Source organism: Protopterus annectens, chromosome 1.part2 (assembly GCF_019279795.1).
Source record: "Protopterus annectens isolate FY-2018-M chromosome 1.part2, PAN1.0, whole genome shotgun sequence".
In the NCBI taxonomy this organism is placed as follows: Eukaryota; Metazoa; Chordata; order Ceratodontiformes; family Protopteridae; genus Protopterus; species Protopterus annectens.
The window spans coordinates 535,478,462-535,496,559 of NC_056727.1; the positions used below are offsets into that span (position 1 = coordinate 535,478,462).

The 18,098-nt window shown below is 44.3% G+C and overlaps 1 protein-coding gene across 1 annotated transcript in view; it reads right to left on the bottom strand.

The window, feature by feature from the left end:
* The window catches only part of HNRNPLL (heterogeneous nuclear ribonucleoprotein L like), a 1,042,368-nt gene that overhangs the window by 353,200 nt on the left and 671,070 nt on the right, over positions 1–18,098 (bottom strand). Inside the window, exon 9 of the mRNA XM_044057476.1 lies at positions 115–291. Within this exon, the coding sequence (XP_043913411.1) occupies positions 115–291 (177 nt within the window). The remainder of the gene's footprint in view (positions 1–114; positions 292–18,098) is intronic.

Genomic DNA, 18,098 nt, shown 5'->3' on the forward strand with positions numbered 1-18,098 from the left:
TTCCTGCAACAAACTAATGATTTCCCATTTATGACTCTGCTTTTAAGATAGATATAGATTCAGAAATTCATGCTAAACCTTCCAATAAGCGGACATCAAAGATTACATACTTACTATAACTATCATCTCCATAGGATGGTGGTGTATACGAGGAGGGTCCATACGAGGAGGGTCCATATGAGGAGGGTCCATATGAGGAGGGCCCATACGAGGAGGGTCCATACGAGGAGGGTCCATACGATGATGGGTGGTCTCCCAGAATAGCTTGCCTCTGCCGTCCCCTTCCTCGTTCTAAGAATGTTCAATGAAAAGAAAAGTTTAGAAACCTTCTTCCCATGCAATGAGCCAAAATGTTTACTTGTAGCAAACGGCTGAGAAGTAACTAACAGGCATGAGCATCACAGGGAACGGAGTGTGCTGGAACTGTGTACAGCTTCCTAAACACACAACAGTTGCAATACTAAAAGAATTACAGAATACATGAAAGTCAGTCACACAGTACTTCAACTCGGACATGATACAACTCTGCAACTTGCTACATTACAGACCATGAAGATCTAAAGATAACATTCAAGTAAATTCACACTACTCTAATCATAAAATGAAATTCAATTTAATTCTGAGTGATCTCATATAAGAACTTAATCACCACCATTAACAGGAAGTTAATATTCTTACCAACTATAACATCTACAGAAAAAATATTTTTGCATACTATGTTCAACAAAACTCTGGCTCACTAAAACATCTGCAATACATGATGCTGCTATTTACTAAAATATATCAGTGAAAAACTAATTTTATTGCTGTCTTATAGCAAATAACATTCCATTTCATAAATGAGTGCGGGAAGGTCAACAGTTAAAGCAGTAAGTGCAGTACAACTTTGAAAAAAACAGTACCTGCATTTTAATATTAGCTTCAACAGCACATTTTCAAAGGTGCCTTCTTGCAAGAAGTTTCAGCACAAGGGAACAACATCAACCTGTGTTACATGTTTTTACAATCAGTAAGCAACAAAGATGACATACACATTTGAACAGTACTAAAATAACTGTGTGCATACAAATTTAACTTTCTTAAAGAAACCAGCTTTTTTTTTTATTTATTTTTTTTAAAAGAGGAAAAAATGTGCCACATAATATAGCAAACTTTAGGAATATAAAGCTAGCCCGAGTATCACCATTTTTGGCTGAACAGAGCATACATTAGAGATCATACAAGGACTTCTGTTAACTGAAAAAAAAAGATAATCAGACTTGCTCTAACTGGGAAGCAAAGACTGCAAACAGTACCAAAAATCTAACATTGGTTCAGTGCTGTTGAAAAAGCAACCTTTCAGCTTGAAATTCATATCAGTATGGTTTGCAGAGTACCACTACTTACTCCTCTATAATGATGAGCATGAAGGGCAGTGTGATGCAGTATGGCAACCTCAGATACTACCGATAACCCAGAATGGTGACTGAAGAAAAGAACTGCAGAAGGGAGAGAAAATCTGGGCATTTCTCAGCAATGCCTTCCTTAAGGGACCTCATGAATGTGTGAGAGTCCCTCAACCCCACTGCACTAGCAGAAGCCAGAGAAACCTTAATAGAAACAGTCTAAAATAGGGAATGGGATGTACAAGGATCCTGCAGAAGGAAGAAGCAGACTGTCATCAAACTGACTAGGTGAGGACTCTGGGTAATTTATCCTGCCCCACAAAAGAAAAGGCAACTTGAGGCCTCAGCTTATGCCTGTTAAGGGGCAAATTGGTTAAAGTACTGCAGCAAAGTCCATGAAAAATGTGTCAGAGAAATGCTGTATAAATAAAGGAGAGTTAAGAAAGTGTGAGCTGGGAAACGTCTTATGTTTCAACACATTTTTCTCAATGCCTTAAGTGAGGCACTTCTGTAGTCACACAAAATGACTGCCACTGGGGACAACTGATCTTAAAATACTTTAGATACGAAGGATGATAGAGTAAGCAAAACTTCCACAATCATGATTACACAGTTCTACAAATGCCCAACTTTAAGTTAAGCAAAGACAGTGAGGTCTCAAGCTGTTAACGCACGTTTACAAACAAGTCTGACATTGTCAAAAGGGTTCATAAAATAACAATAAGGACCACTGGTGCATCTTCACTTATGCAGCAGATGCACCAAAGCATGCAGCACCAGGAGGGTTCTGGGCCCACATGTACCAATGTACAATGTATCAGCAGGTTATCAGATATTAGTTCTGTGGGTAATGCTCTAAGGATGTTGTGAACAGCAATTGACCATGGCACTACCTTTAAAAACCTCATCTGCATGGAAGTTTGGGATGTCAAACCCTTTTTGTCCATGTGAATAAATAAGATTATGCATGGCACAGTGATGTGCATCAACTAGCAATGCAGTGGACCACTTATGGACGCAGTATAAAGGAAAAGCAACACAAAGGGGCATATTCAGAGTGGACACAAACATTAGAACGAGTTGGCAGAAGAGCTAACGTGAAACACAAGCTGAACTACAATTCATAATCTCAAATTGCTAAAATTGTCAGGATGCCATTATCCATTTAAGATCAGATAGGCTACAAAATACAGACATTAAGGTAGACTCATTTTAATTCAAATTCAACTACAAAGGGAGGCTCGATTGTGATGAATCATGGATCATGACACAAAAAAAAAAACAATCTTCAGTTTTATTAAATTTCCAGATGCATAAACAGCTGCACATGATGAGCTCATCACTGTTTTACACCTGGCTAGACAATTATCAAACAGAATGCAACACAGCAGTCAGGACTTTTACAAATCAAACACTTGGGATTAGCAAGTCAAATGCAAATAGGAGTTAGAATCCTACTACAGGAAAACGGACAGCAAACATTTAATCATAAGCCAAAAAAAAATGTTGTACCCAGACGGATGAAAAATGGTGTCAGAAGTCTGGTAGTACGGAATAGGGAAGAAATAAATTGGGCCAGGGTAGGGACACAGCAAGTAAAACTGTTCAGCCAAGACTACTGATACGGGTCAACTTTTTACAGATTCATTCAGCAGTTCTTTAAAATTCCAGCATCTCTAATAGTGACATTTCAAGTGCACATATTAAGGCATACAGCAAAAAGTACCCAAAGTAACTACCATGATGTCAATCATAGAAATCTTCAAAAAGTACAGTTGTGTACACTTACCATAAATGTAGATGTTTGAGTGAATTCACTGTTGCAGTCATCACATTTGGGTTATCTGTCTGCAGGTAGCCCTCAGCCAGCCTGAATACCAGTCTTCAGATTTCTGTGTCAGATGCTGTCACTTCCTCCATGACGTCAGGTTGTCAGGGGTATAAAACATGCAGCCAAAGCCATTGCATCAGTTTTTCTTGCCCCAGATGTCAGGTGCCCCCACAATAAGAAGCAATTATACGGTATGGTACACCCCTATCAAAAAGCAAATACACATGAAAAAAACATATATACCAAACAAGAAAGGTAGAGCCAAAAGAAGTCAGGGGGGCTGGAGGGAGGGTAACCAGGACTGCAACAGTGAATACACTAACATCTACATTTATGGTAAGTGTACACAACTGTACTATGTTCTTTGTGCTTCACTGTTGCAGTCATCATATTTGGGTTGATTCCCAAAGCTAAGGAAGGGAGGAGGTAGTTAAAAGAGCATTAGGGCAGCTATTAAGCCCTGCAAGAATGCTGTGGCAAATCCAGCTCTGGATTTAGGAAAGATAGGCAGGTGGTAATGCATGGTGAAGGTATGTACAGAGCTCCAGGTAGCAGCTTCCAGGAAGCCCCTGGTAGGGACTCCTCTGAAAAATGCCATAAAGGTAGATGCAGCCCTGGTGGAATGTGATCTTATCCCCTGTGGGGTAGGTTTTCCATGGTGCTTGTAGCAGAAATGAATGCAATGGGCTATCCATTTGGAAATGGTTTGCTTTGAAATAGATTTCCCCTCTGCCCCTGCAGCAAAGCCAACTAGCAGCTGGTCAGATTTTCTGAGAGGTTTAGTCCTGTCCAAATAGAATCTAAGTTGTCTGTGCACGCCCAGAGAGTGCAGTATCTGTTCCCCTTTGTTTTGTGTATTAGGGAAATGTTCGGCAAATGAATGGACTGGTTTAGGACCACACTAGACACCACCTTGGGCATAAAGGAAGGATTAGTCCTGAGAGAAACCCTGTCCGTATGGAAGATAATGAAGGGTTCCACTGCCATGAGGGCCTGTAATTCCAACACTCTTTTTGCTGAAGTGATGGCTAGAAGTAAGGCTGTTTTCCAAGAAAGTAATTTCAACTCTGCTGTTGCAGCTGGCTCAAAGGGGGGGAGGGGGAGTGAGCTTTTCCAATACAAAGTTAAGGTCCCAGGCTGGAGCGGGAGCTCTCCTGGGGAGGGGGGGGGGTCTTAAATTTTTGGCCCCCTCTAAGGAACTGTTTTAGCAAGGGGTGAGAGAACAGGGGTGGCTCAGTATTATAATGTGCTGAAATGGCAGAGGCATGAATCTTAACTGACAAGAAGGATAGGCCCTTGTGGAGCATTGCAGTTAAGTACTCTTTCTGGTACTAGGCCTCCAGAATTACATCCAGCACCTGCTTACTGAGGAATGCTAGAGGAGAGCTCATGGAATTAGCCAGGCTGCAAGGATCAGGTTGTGAAGCTGAGCGTGCAGAATCAGGCCCGCCTGCTGGGACATCAGGGAAGGGGTCTGAGGCATGTGTCATGGCTGTAGCAGTGTCAGACTGCGCAAGAGGGGGTACCAGTGCTGGCTTGGCCAGTCTGGTGCAATCAGTATTGTTCTTGGCTTGTCCTGTTTGATATTTAGTAGAACCTTTGAGAGGAGAGACAGAGGGGGAAAGGCATAAACAGAAAGGCTTTCCCAGGTAAAAAAAGTACAGTTGTGTACACTTACCATAAATGTAGATGTTGAGTGTATTCACTGTTGCAGTCATTACACTTGGGTTATCCTGCTGGCAGGCTACCCTCAGTCAGCCTGAATTCTAAAGTCTACGGCGTCGGTTGCTGTCGCCTCTTCCTTGACGTCAGTGCGCCAGGGGTATAAAAGATGCAGCCGATGCAATTTTCTTCAGTTTTTCTTGCCCCAGATGTCAGGTGCCCCCAAAAGGGAAGGCTAAAAATATGCCAATAAAACATGCATGCACAAAAATATATTATACCTTCATCTAAAAGCAAATACACCACATAGGTTGTAAAGATTAGAGAAGTGCAGCAAAGTTCCAGCAAAAAGAGATGGGGATGGCGGGTGGGTAACCTGGACTGCAACAGTGAATACACTTGAACATCTACATTTATGGTAAGTGTACACAACTGTATGATGTTCTTCGTGTTTCACTGCTGCAGTCATTACACTTGGGTTGAATCCCAAAGGTATGGTTGGGAGGCTGGAGCTGAATAGCATTAGGAGTGGCTATGAGGCCCTGCAGAACTGCAGTGGCAAAGTCTGCCCTGGATTTAGAGTAGAGTGGTAAAGGATAGTGCTTTGTAAAGGTGTGCACTGAACTCCAGGTAGCAGCCTCTAAAATGTCTTTGGTTGGTACTCACCTGAGGAAGGCTGCTGAAGTGGCTGCTGCTCTGGCTGAATGTGGCCTAATGCCCTTAGGCACTGGCTTGCCATGTTGTGAACAGCAGAAACGAATGCAGTGGCCTATCCACTTTGAAATAGTCTGCTTTGAGATAGCCTTTCCTTGTGATCCTGCAGCATATGCCACTAGTAGTTGCTCAGTCTTTCTGAAAGCTTTGGTTCTGTTCAAGTAGAAGCATAGCTGTCTGTGTATGTCCAAAGAATGCAGAATTCTCTCCTCCTTATTCTGTGGGTTTGGATAAAAAGTAGGCAGATGAATAGTTTTGGTTAAGGGCCACACTGGACACTACCTTAGGCATAAATGTCGGGTTTGTCCTCAGAGAAACCCTGTCTGGATAAAAAATGATAAAAGGTTCCACAGCCATGAGTGCCTGTAGCTCTGAGACTAGTCTTGCAGAGGTTATTGCTAGGAGCAGAGCAGTTTTCCAAGATAAAAACTTTATATCAGCTGTAGCGGCTGGCTCAAAAGGGGGCAGAGTGAGTTTTTCCAAAACATAATTGAGGTCCCATGCAGGTATTGGTGATCTCCCTGGAGGCCTCAAGTTTTTGGCTCCTCTGAGGTACTGCCTTAACAAAGGATGTGAAAAGATTGGTGGCTCTGTATTATAATGAGCCGAAATGGCAGAGGCATGAATTTTAATTGATGAAAAGGATAGGCCCTTATCCAGCATCTCCGTTAAGTATTGCAAAATCTGAGGAATATTTGGTACTGCTGTGTCAATTCCTTGTGCCTGGTTCCAGGAACAGAATCTCCTCCATTTTCCAGCATAAGATTTTCTAGTACTAGGCCTCCTGGCCTCCAAAATGACATCCATCACCGCTTTAGTGAGAGGTGTGTTTTGTATGACTACATTATCCGCCATGCTGCCAGATTTAAGGTCTTGAGTTGGCTGTGCAGGATCTGATTGTTTTGTTGGGACAGTAGGTGAGGTATCTGAGGTAAGGTCCAGGCTGGGCACTGAGACAAGTTCCTCAGGATTGGATACCAGTACTGGTGGGGCCAGTCTGGGGCAATCAGTATCATTTTTGGCTTCTCTTGTCTGACCTTTAGGAGTATCTTGGGGAGGAGAGGCAGTAGAGGAAAGGCATATACTGTTAAGTTTTTCCAGCTGAAAGATAGGGCCATCCACTTTCCATGCTTGTCTGTGATTAAGTCCTTGTGCAGAATCACTTTAGTTGGCAGTTGTGAGGAGAGGCAAATAGGTCTATGTCCGGGCATCCCCATTTTCTTATCATGTTGAAGACTTGTGGATCCAATTTCCACTTGTGGGGATCCATGAGGTTTCTGCTTAGTTCGTCTGCCAGAGTATTTATCTTTCCTGGCAGGAAATGTGCCTGCAGATGTACTTGGTAAATCCATGCTGTGTCCCACAAAGTCATGGCTAGTCTGCACAGGGGCTAAGAATGAGTGCCTCCCTGCTTGTTTATATGCAACATGACCATGGTATTGTCTGCCTTTATCAGTAGTTGTCCCGAATGAAGTAGGTCCTTGAGGGCTGTCAGGGCATTCTGAACAGCTAGCATCTCTTTTTGATTGATATGTAGATGGCATTTGGTTGGCGGACCATGTGCCTTGAATACATCTTCCTGGCATGTGTGCCCCCCAGGCATAATCTGATGCATCCGTTGTTAATGTCTGCCGGCTGGGGGTAAGGTGAATGGCTGTCCCTTGTTCTGGTGACAGGCCTTCGCCCGTTGCAGGCAGGGAATGAGGGTAATTATTGTTTCCAGGCTGTGGCAATGTGGAGTCCAAACACTTTTTAGGTACCACTGACGTTTCCTCATATGCAGTCTTGTATATGGAATTAGTAGAATGCAGGATGTCACGAAGCCCAAAGCCTGCAGACTTTTTCTTGCAGATAACTGGGCCTTTGTTGCCAACATTTTGAAATAGGTAGTCAGTTGCTTTTGTCTGACATGAGATAAGCCATCTGGGCAGTTGTATTTAAGCTTGCACCCAGGAATATTATCTCTTGAGAGGGTACTAGTTTTGATTTCTGTTCGTTGACTGTGCACCCTAGGCATGGTAGTAATCTTTTTACAAACGCCAGATGCTGTAGTAGAATGTCCTTGTTCTCTGCTTGTATGAGGCAGTCGCCAAAGTAAGGATATATCTGTATTCCTCTGTCTGCAGAATGCGATTACTGGTGCCAGGCACTTTGTGAAGACCCTGGGCGCAGTACATAAGCCAAAGGGCAGTGCAGAGAATTGGTAGTGCATTGAGCCAGCTTTGAATCTGAGGTATCTTCTGCATGTTTGTCTGATTGGGACATGCAGGTATGCCTCTTAGGTCTAAAGTCACAAGCCAAGCCTTCTTGACCAGCATGGGCAGAAGCTGCTGTAAGGTCAACATTTTGAATTTTGGTATATCCAGATATGTGTTTAGAATAGATAGATCCAGTATTGGTCTCCAGGCTTTGTCATTTCTGGGTACGAAGAACAGTCTTGAATAGAATCCTTGTCCCTGCTCTTGTTCTGGTACTTGTTGAATGGTCCATATGTTCATGAGGGATGAGACTTCTTTTTTTTGTGCCTCTGCCCATTGTTTTTTTTGGTAGGTCTGGCCAACCGTTTGCCCTTGGCAGGGTATGAAAGTGAAACTTGTAGCCCTGTGACACTGTCTAAGACCCATTTGTCCTGGGTTATTATGTGCCAATTTTGAGAAAAAAGTGCTAGTTTTCCCCCCTAAAGGTGGTGCCAGAAGATAAGTGCTTGGCGCAGGCAGGGGGAAGTCATTGGGACTGTTTCCTGTAAGGCTGTGATTTGTCTTCTCCACTTTTGGAGGTAGAAGCACCCCATTGTTTAGACTTGTATGAACCTTGGGGCTGGGATCTGCCTCTTGGGCGTCTGACACTGGAAGGGACCAATTCTTTGTAAACCAGTGTCTGCTAAATCTTGGAGGCTGTACCTGTAAGAAATCCTTGACTGTTTGCATAGATTTAGCTTTGTCCTCCATTTTCTTTACCACCTCTTCTGCTTTAACACCAAACAAAGTATCATGCTGTAATGGAGCATCTAATAATTTTGATTTAACATGATCTGGTAGATTTTGTTCCTTTAACCAAGCATGCCTCCTAATGACAGAACCCGTGACAGCGGCCCTGCAGGAGGCCTCCAAAGAATCAAAACCACATTGCAAAGTATGCTTTCCAACTTGCTCAGCTGCATGCAATAAATCCTACATTTCTTTGTTTTCTGCACCTTCAGAATTTATCAACATTTTCTGTTTAAGCAGTGACACAATATATTGCTGATATTTCAGCATATGAAATTGACAATTTAAAGCCCTTATAGCCAAGATAGCAGAGGTGTAAATTTTCTTTCCCCATCTGTCTAATGGCCTAGAATCCCTGTCGGAGGGGGTAGGGTTTTTTGCAGTGGATGCCTTGACCCCTTTGGGACCCTGAGAAATAGTTTCTGGGTCAGCAGCAGGGTTTTTGAAAAGGAATTTATGAGAGTCAGGCACCCTGTAGTACCTGTCCGGCTTAACAGAAGCTGGAGATAAGGAGTCAGGGGTCAGACTGGACTCTGAAAATACATCTACAATGTCTAGCACAGGTGGAATAGCTAGGGGGCCTGTGTTGTGGGAGTAAAAGGAAGTCTCTGAGCCTTTTCTTAGATTCAGAATAATCTTGGCTCTCCAAGTGGAAATGTTCCCTCATGGTATGCAATGTTTCCCCAAAAGAGTAGTCCTCAAGAGGAGAGGCTGAAGGGATAGATTCTTCAGCATCAGAATCCTCATAGGAGGAAGAGAGTATTCCTGATCAGAAGAGGAATCAGAAGAAATGGAAACCTGATCTGAAGATTCATTTTCTGTCTCTTGCCTAGGCCTCTTATCAGGAGGGGGGTGGGAACCCCTGATCAAAGTAATTAAGTCTTCGGCCATTTCGAGCATCTGTTTTTTGGGCATGGAGGCCTGACCATATGGCTGTTGTACTTGTTTTTTTGTCTTTAAAGATGCTTTAGTCTTTGCCTTTGTAGCTGGAGTCGCTTTAATGTACAATTGAGTAGGTCTGAAAACACCCTCAGAAGCCAATGCCTGCTCAGCGGCTCCGGACCCATCTGAGGGAATAGTTTCCGTAGGTCCCAATACCTTGAGCTTCCAGCGGCCTAGGCGACTCCACGTGGGAGTCTATAGTGGCCTGCGGGTCCAAAGTAGCGGGCGTCGGGGGCTGCAAAAGCACCTCACTGAGACCCGGGGAACCAGTGACTGGCTTAGAAGAAGCCTCGTCGGTTTTAGATCTCTGATTCCTGTCCTTTTCTTTGCGTTTCTTGTGAATTGCGGTAGTCGGTTGGCTATCCGACGGCACCGTGTAATTAAATCTTCTGCCAAAATAGTGAAATGCAAAATCCTACCGGCGCTTTATAGTGCGCCTGTTAAATCTAGCACAAAACCGACAACAACCAATGTCGTGATCAGGGCCTAGGCAAGGAATACAGTAAGAATGAAAGTCCTTATGAGGTATTTGCTTCCCACAAGAAATACAATTAACTTTTTCTGACATCGGTCTGGAGCAAGAAAAAAGTTTTCCCCAACGGGGTACTTAGCTTTTAATGAAGACTTCGGATCTGAAATTCGAACACGAAAATCTCAGGAGTCGGCCGACCGGCACTTGCGAACTGCTTCTGCTTCAGGCACCGCGCAGCAAGAAAGACTGAAGAAAATGGCGTCAGCTCCATCTTTTATACCCCCGGCGCACTGACGTTAGGGAAGTGGCGACAGCAACCGACGCTGGACCTAGACTTTGGAATTCAGGCCGACTGAGGGTAGCCTGCCAACAGGATAACCCAAGTGTAATGACTGCAACAGTGAAACACGAAGAACATCAGGGCATCCACTTTTCAAGCTCGACTGTGGGGAGTTCTGGTGCAGAATTTGTTCTATTGGTAGTTCTGAGTGGAGGCAAACGGGTCTACCTCTTGGGTTCCCCCATTTGCTCAACAGGTTGAATATTTTGGATTCTACTTTCCATTCATGTGGGTCCATGAGATTAATGCTTAAGTCGTCTGCCAGTGAATTTAGTTTGCCTGGCAGGAATTGAGCTTGTAGGTGCACTAGGTAGCTCAAGGCTGTGCTCCACAGAGCCATGGCTAGTCTGCAGAGAGGGTAGGAGCGGGTTTCCCCCTGCTTGTTTATGTACCACATAACTGTGGTGTTAGTCTGTCTTTACCAATAGTTGTCCTGGGAGAACAAGGTCTTTGAAGGCAACATTTCTTTTTGGTTGATATGCAGGTGCATCTGTTTCGGGGTCCATTTGCCCTGAATGCACTGCCTTGTCATGTGAGCCCCCCATGCATAGTCTGATGAGTCTGTTAGGGTTTGGGCGGCAGGAGGTGGAGTGAAAGGGAGTCCCTTGTTGTGGACGCAGGCCTCTACCCACCAAAGGAACTCTGTCCTTAGACAAGGAATGATAGGAATCAGTGTTTCCAGGTCCTGAGAATGTTAAACTTTTTAGATACCACTGGAGTTTCCTCATATGCAGTCTTGCATATGGAATTAGCAGAATGCAAGAGGCCATGAACCCCAGGGCTTGCAGTATTTTCCTTGCAGATAGCTGGGTTTTGGTGGCCAATAGTATGAAGTAGGTTGTCAAATAAACTTGTTTCTCCGGAGTGAGGGATGCCATCTGGGAAACTGTGGTCAAGCTTGCTCTCAGGAATACAATCTGTTGGGCAGGGTACTAGGTGAGATTTCTTTTCGTTCATGGTGTACCCCAGTGAGGATAGAAGTTTCTTTACAAATGCCAGGTGTTGTAACAGCAAGTCCTGGCTATCTGCCTGAATCAGACAATCGTCCAGGTATGGGTAAATTTGAATATTTCTCTGCCTGCAAAATGCAATGGCTGGAGCTAGACACTTTGTGAACACACTGGGCGCAGTACATAAGCCAAAGGGAAGTGCAGAGAACTGAAAGTGCATGGAGCCCGCTCTGAAACGTAGGTATTGTCTGCAGGATTCTCTTATTGGGATGTGCAGGTAGGCTTCCTTTAAGTCTAGGGTTGCCAGCCAGGCATCCTTGGCTAGCATAGGAAGAAGCTGTTGAGTTAGCATTTTGAATTTTGGAACCACCAGAAAGCTGTTGAGAATAGAGAGGTCTAGGATAGGACGCCAGGAGTTTTCTTTTCTGGGTATCAGAAAAAGTCTTGAATAAAAACTTTGTCCCCTTAGTTCTGCTGGGATAGGTTGAATAGCCCTGATACTGTGCAGGGAGAGAACCTGCTCTTGGGCCTCCACCCACTGATTTGGGGGGTGGGGGTAGTCAGGCCAACCATTTGGGGTTGGTAGTGTGCGGAAGTGGAATCTGTATCCTTGGGAAACTATGTTCAAAAAGTACAGTTGTGTACACTTACCATAAATGTAGATGTTAAGAGTGTATTCACTGTTGCAGTCATCACATTTGGGTTATTTGCTTGCAGTAGTCCTCAGTCGGCCTGATTAACAAAGTCTTGGGTCCTGCGTTGGTTGCGGTCTCTTCTTCCGTGACGTCAGGTAGTCAGGGGTATAAAACATGCAGCAGACGTCATTACATTTTTTCTTGCCCCAGATGTCAGGTGCCTCCCTAATGGCAAGCAATTAAATCTATAAATATACAAGGCTATACCTCCAACTATAAGGCCCTGCAAGACTGCAGTGGCAAAGTCAGCTCTGGATTTAGAGACAACTGGCAAATAGCAATGCTTGGTGAAAGTATGTACAGAACTCTGGGTGGCAGCTTCTAGGATGTCCCTGGTAGGTACGCCTCTGAGAAAGGCTGTAGAGGTAGATGCTGCCCTGGTTGAGTGGGGTCTGATCCCCTGGGGGATAGGTTTTCCATGGTGCTTATAGCAGAAATGAATGCAATGGCCTATCCATTTGGAAATGGTTTGCTTTGAAATAGCCTTGCCCTCTGTCCCTGCAGCAAATGCCAACAGCAGTTCAGACTTCCTTTGAGGTTTAGTCCTGTCCAAGCAGAATCTAAGTTGTCTGTGCACATCTAAGGAGTGCAGTATCATTTCCCCTTTGTTCTGTGGATTAGGAAAGAAGGTTGGCAAATGAATGGACTGATTAAGGGTCACACTGTATACCACCTTTGGCATGAAAGAGGGATTGGTCCTGAGGAACACCCTGTCCGCATGAAAGATGATTAAAGGCTCCACTGTCATACGGGCCTGTAATTCAGATACCTTCTTGCTGAAGTGATTACTAAAAGGAAAGCTGTTTTCCAAGAGAGGAATTTTAAACCTGCGGTAGAAGCTGGCTCGAAAGGAGAAAGGGTGAGTTTCTCCAATACAAAGTTAAGGTCCCAGGCTGGAGTTGGAGCTCTCCTATGTGGTCTTAAATTTTTGGTCCCTCTGAGGAACTGCTTGAGCAGTGGATGAGAGAAGAGGGGAGGGCTCTGTGTTATAATAAGCTGAAATGGCTGAGGCGTGAATTTTTATTGAAGAAAAAGACAGGCCCTTGTGAACCATCTCAGTCAAGTACTGTAAAATTTGAGGTAAATTGGGCACTGCTGTGTTCATCCCTTTAGATTGGCTCCAGGCACATAATCTTTTCCATTTTTCAGCATAAGATTTTCTAGTACTAGGTCTCCTTGCATCTAAAATGATATCCATCACTGGTTTACTGAGGTATGGTAAAGGAGAGAATAGGTAATTAGCCAGGCTGCTAGGTTCAATGTTAGAAGATGAGGGTGCAGAATCTGGTTCTTCTGCTGAGACAGCAGGGTAGGAGTCTGAGGCAGGTGCCACGGGGCCAGCAGTGACACACTGCGCAAGAAGGGGTACCAGTGTTGGCGTGGCCAGTCTGGTGCAATCAAAATCGCCCTTGGTGTGTCTTGTTTGATCTTTAGTAGTACTTTGGAGAGCAGAGGCAGAGGAGTAAAGGCATAAACCGACAGGTTTTTCCAGCTGAAGGACAGAGCATCCACTTTCCAAGCTTGTTTGTGGGGAGTTCTTGTGCAAATTTTTCCAATTGATAGTTCTGGGGAGAGGCAAACAGGTCTATATTCTGGGCTCCCCCATTTCCTTGTCAACATGTTGAAAATCCTTGGTTCCAGTTTCCAGTCATGTGGGTCCATGAGGTTTCTGCTTAGTCCATCTGCCAGTGTATTTAGTTTTCCTGGCAGGAATTGAGCTTGTAGATGAGCTTGGTAGCTCAAGGCTGTGTTCCACAATACCATGGCTAGTCTGCAGAGGAGGTAAGAATGTGTACCCCCCCCCCCGCTTGTTTATGTACCACATAGTGGTGGTGTCCATCTTTACCATTAATTGTCCTGGAAGAATGTGGCCCTTGAAGGCTGTCGGAGCATTCTGTAGAGCTAACATTTCTTTCTGATTGATATGCAGGTGCATTTGACTTAGGTTCCATTTGCCCTGAATGCACTTTCCTGCCAGGTGTGCCCCCCATACATAGTCTGATGCATCTGTTGTTAGGGTTTGGGTGGCAGGGGGTAGTATGAATGGTAGTCCCCTGTTTTGGTGGCAGGCCTCTGCCCACCAAAGGAACTCCAGGCATAGGCAAGGTATGATAGGAATCATTGCTTCTAGATCCTGAGAATGTTGACACCATATGCTTTTTAGATACCATTGTAGTTTCTTCATATGCAGTCTTGCATATGGAATTAGAAGAATGCAGGAGGCCATGAACCCCAAAGCTTGCAGTATTTGTCTTGCAGATAGCAGGGTTTTTGTGGCCACTTGTTTGAAGTAGGTTGTCAAATTATTTTTTCTCTGGTGTGAGGAAAGCCATCTGGGAAGCTGTATTCAAGCTTGCTCCCAGGAATATAATTTATTGACAGGGTACCAGGTGTGATTTCTTTTGGTTTATGGTGTACCCCAGACAAGTTAGCACCTTTTGTACAAAAGCCAGGTGATTGAAAAGTACGTCCTGGCTTTCTGCCTGAATTAGACAATCGTCCAGGTATGGGTATATTTGAATATTTCTTTGCCTGCAAAATGCAATGACTGGAGCTAGGCACTTTGTGAATACCATGGGCGCAGTAAATAAACCAAAACAGCAGTGCAGAGAACTGACAGTGCATGTAGCCTGCTTTGAAGCATAGGTATCTTCTGCAAGATTCCATGATTGGGATGTGCAGGTATGCTTCCTTTAAATCTAGTGTTGCCAACCAGGCATCTTTGCCTAGCATAAGAAGCAACTGGTGAAGAGTCAGCATCTTGAATTTTGCAATAACCAAAAAGGTGTTTAGAGTAGACAGGTCCAGGATAGGATGCTGTAAATTGTCTTTTCTGGGTACCAGGAAAAGTCTTGAGTAGAAACCTTGTCCCTTTTCCTCTTCTGGTACCAACTGAATAGCCCCTATACTTGAGAGAGTACTTGCTTTTGGGCCTCTGCCTACTGATTTGGCGGTAGATCAGGCCAACCGCTTGGAGTTGTAATGTGTGGAAGTGAAATCTGTATCCTTGGGGCACTACATTTAAAACCCATTTGTCTTGGGTAACGAGTTCTCAGTTCTTTGCACGAAGTGCAATCTCCTCCCCAAAGGGGCAGTCAGTTGAGAAGTGCTTGGAAGTTTTAAAAAGTCATTGAGGCAGTTTACCATAGAGGATAGATTTATTACTCCCAGATTCAGAAGTGGAGGCCCCCCCACTGCTTAGTCCTGTACGCCCCCTGGGACTGAAGCCTAGGTGCTCTGCTGGATCTGGGTTTGGACTGAGGAGGTCTGGAAGAAGCAGGAAAGGACCAATTCTTAGAAGGCTAATGCCTACTAAATCTTGGAGGTTGTACTTGTAAAAAAAATCTTTAGCAGTTTGCATAGATTTAGCTTTTTCCTCCATCTTTTTAAGAACTTCTGCCTTGTTGCTAAACAGGCGGCCCTGATTTAAGAGAGCATCCAGTAATTTAGCTTTAACATGATCTGGCAAGGATCGTTCCTTAAGCCAAGCATGCCTTCTAAGTACAGACCGAGTTACAGCAGCCCTGCAAGAGGCTTCCAGTGAATCAAAACCACATTGCAAAGTATGTTTTCCAACTTGTTCAGCAGAATGCATTAAATCCTGTAAATCCTTATTTTCAGCACAATCAGGAATCAACAATTTTCTGTTTAAGCAATCCAGTAACATGCTGCTGATACTTTAACATATGAAACTGGCAATTCAAGGCCGTAATGGCCAAAGTTGCAGAAGTGTATACCTTCTTATGCTATCTATCCAGTGCCCTGGAGTCTCTATCAGAAGGGGTAGGATTTTTGGCAGTAGTAGCTTTAATGCCTTTGGGTCCCTGTGAAATGGTTTCAGGATCCGCAATAGGATTTTTGAAAAGGAACTTGAGAGTCAGGGACCATGTAATATCTTTCAGGTTTTCTGAGAGCAGGCAGTAAGGAGTCAGGGGCCAAGCTAGATTCTGAAAAGGCATCAACAACAATGTCCAGTACAGGAGGTATAGCTAAAGGCCTGTGCTGGGGCAATAATAAGAAATCCCTAAGCCTCTCTTTAGAATCAGAGAAATCCTGACTTTCCCAACGAAAATGCTCCCTGAGAACATGTAAGGTTTCACCAAAAGAGAAATTCTCTGGGGGGGGAAGCAGAGGGAATAGAGTCCTCAGCATTAAAATCCTCATTAGGTAGATAAGGGTAACTCCTGTTCATCAGAGGAAACAGAAATTTCATAAGTATCGTAAGCAAACTCAGTCCTAGGTCTCTTAGAGGGGGAAGGTTGGCTTCCCCTGATTAAAGTAATAAGGTCTTCAGCCATTCTTATCATTTGTTTTGTAAGTACAGAGGCCTCACCATGCAGTCTGGGCGTCAGTTTTCTAGGCATGGTTCGAGTCTTAGGCATTGAAAAAGAAGATGACGGCGGTTTAATATGCAGGTTAGTATGCCTGAATACACCCTCAGAAGCCGGTGCCTGCACAGACAGCTCCAGACCCATCCAAGGTAGAGACATCCACAAGTTCCACAGTTGAAGCATCTTGCGGCATACCGGACTCCGAATGGGACACAGTAGAGGCCTGCGAATCTGAAGTAGCAAGTATCAGGGGCTGCGAAAGCACCTCAGTGAGTACCGGCGAACTGGCGACTAGCTTAAGAGAAGCGTCATCGCCAGCTTTGGACCTAGGCGGCCTATGTCTTTATCTTTGCGTTTTTTCAGAATGTCGGTAGTCGGATGGCTTAACGAAGACAAATCAGTGTAATTGAACTGAGCACCAAAATATTTTGAAGCGCAAATACACCAACGGATAGTTTGTGGTTTTAAATAAGGCACAAATCCGGCAGCGAGGTATGTCGTGGTCAGGGCCTAGGCAAGGAATACAGTACGAATGAAAATCTTTATGAAGTATTTGCTTTCCACAAGAAATGCAATTATTTACTTTTACTGACATCGGTTTAGAGCAAGAAAAGTTTCAACGGGTACTTAGCTTTTAGTTGAAGACTTCAGTTCTGAAACTCGAAAATGAAAATTTCAGGAGTCGGCCAACCGGCACTTGCGAACTGCTTCTGCTTTGGGCACCGCACAGCAAGAAAGACTGACGTAATGATGTCGGCTGCATGTTTTATACCCCTGAAGTCACGAAGAAGAGACGGCAACCGACGCAGGACCCAAGACTTTGTTAATCAGGCCGACTGAGGGCTACTGCAAGCAGATAACCCAAATGTGATGACTACAACAGTGAAACCCGAAGAACATCCCATTTGTCCTGGGTAATGAGTTCCCAGTTTTTTGCATGCAGGGCGAACTTTCCTCCTAAAAGAGCAAGTAGTTGAGCATGGCTTGGAAGGGTTAAGGTTAAGTCATTGTGCTATTTTTTCATAGGGGGGTGGCTTACTGCTCCCTGCTTTGGAAGTGGGAGCACCCCACTGCTTAGATCTGTGCATAGCCTGAGACTGAAGTCTTGGAGGTCTGCTATTCGTGGGTTTGGACTGAAGGCCTGGAAGGGACTGGAAAGGACCAGTTCTTTAAAGGCCAATGCCCACTGAATCTGGGAAGCTGTACTTGTAGAAAATCTTTAACAGTTTGCATAGATTTAGCCTTTTCCTCCATCTTTTTGCAGACTTCCTCTGCTTTTTTGCCAAAAAGGCAGTCTTGGTTTAAGATCTGGCAGGTTTTGTTCCTTAAGCCAAGCATGCCTTCTAAGTACAGACCCAGTGACGGCAGCCCCGCAAAATGCTTCTAAAGCATCAAATCCACACTGCAAAGTATGTTTACCAACTTGTTCTGCAGAATGCATTCAATCTTGCAAGTCTGTTTCGGCACAGTCAGGAAACATTTTCTGTTTAAGTAGTCCCATAATATGCTGCTGATACTTTAACATATGAAAATGGCAATTTAGAGCCCTAAAGGCCAAAGTAGCAGAAGTGTAAACCTTCTTACCCCATCTAAGGCTCTAGAATCTCTATCAGAAGGGGTAGGGATTTTGGCAGCAGTAGTCTTAATGCCTTTTGGTCTTTGGGAAATGGTCTCTGGATCCGCAGTAGGATACTTAAAGAGGAACTTGAGAGTCAGGTACTCTGTAGTACCTGTCAGGTATTCTGGGAGCTGGAGATAAAGTGTCTAGGGTAAGGCTAGATTCCAAGAA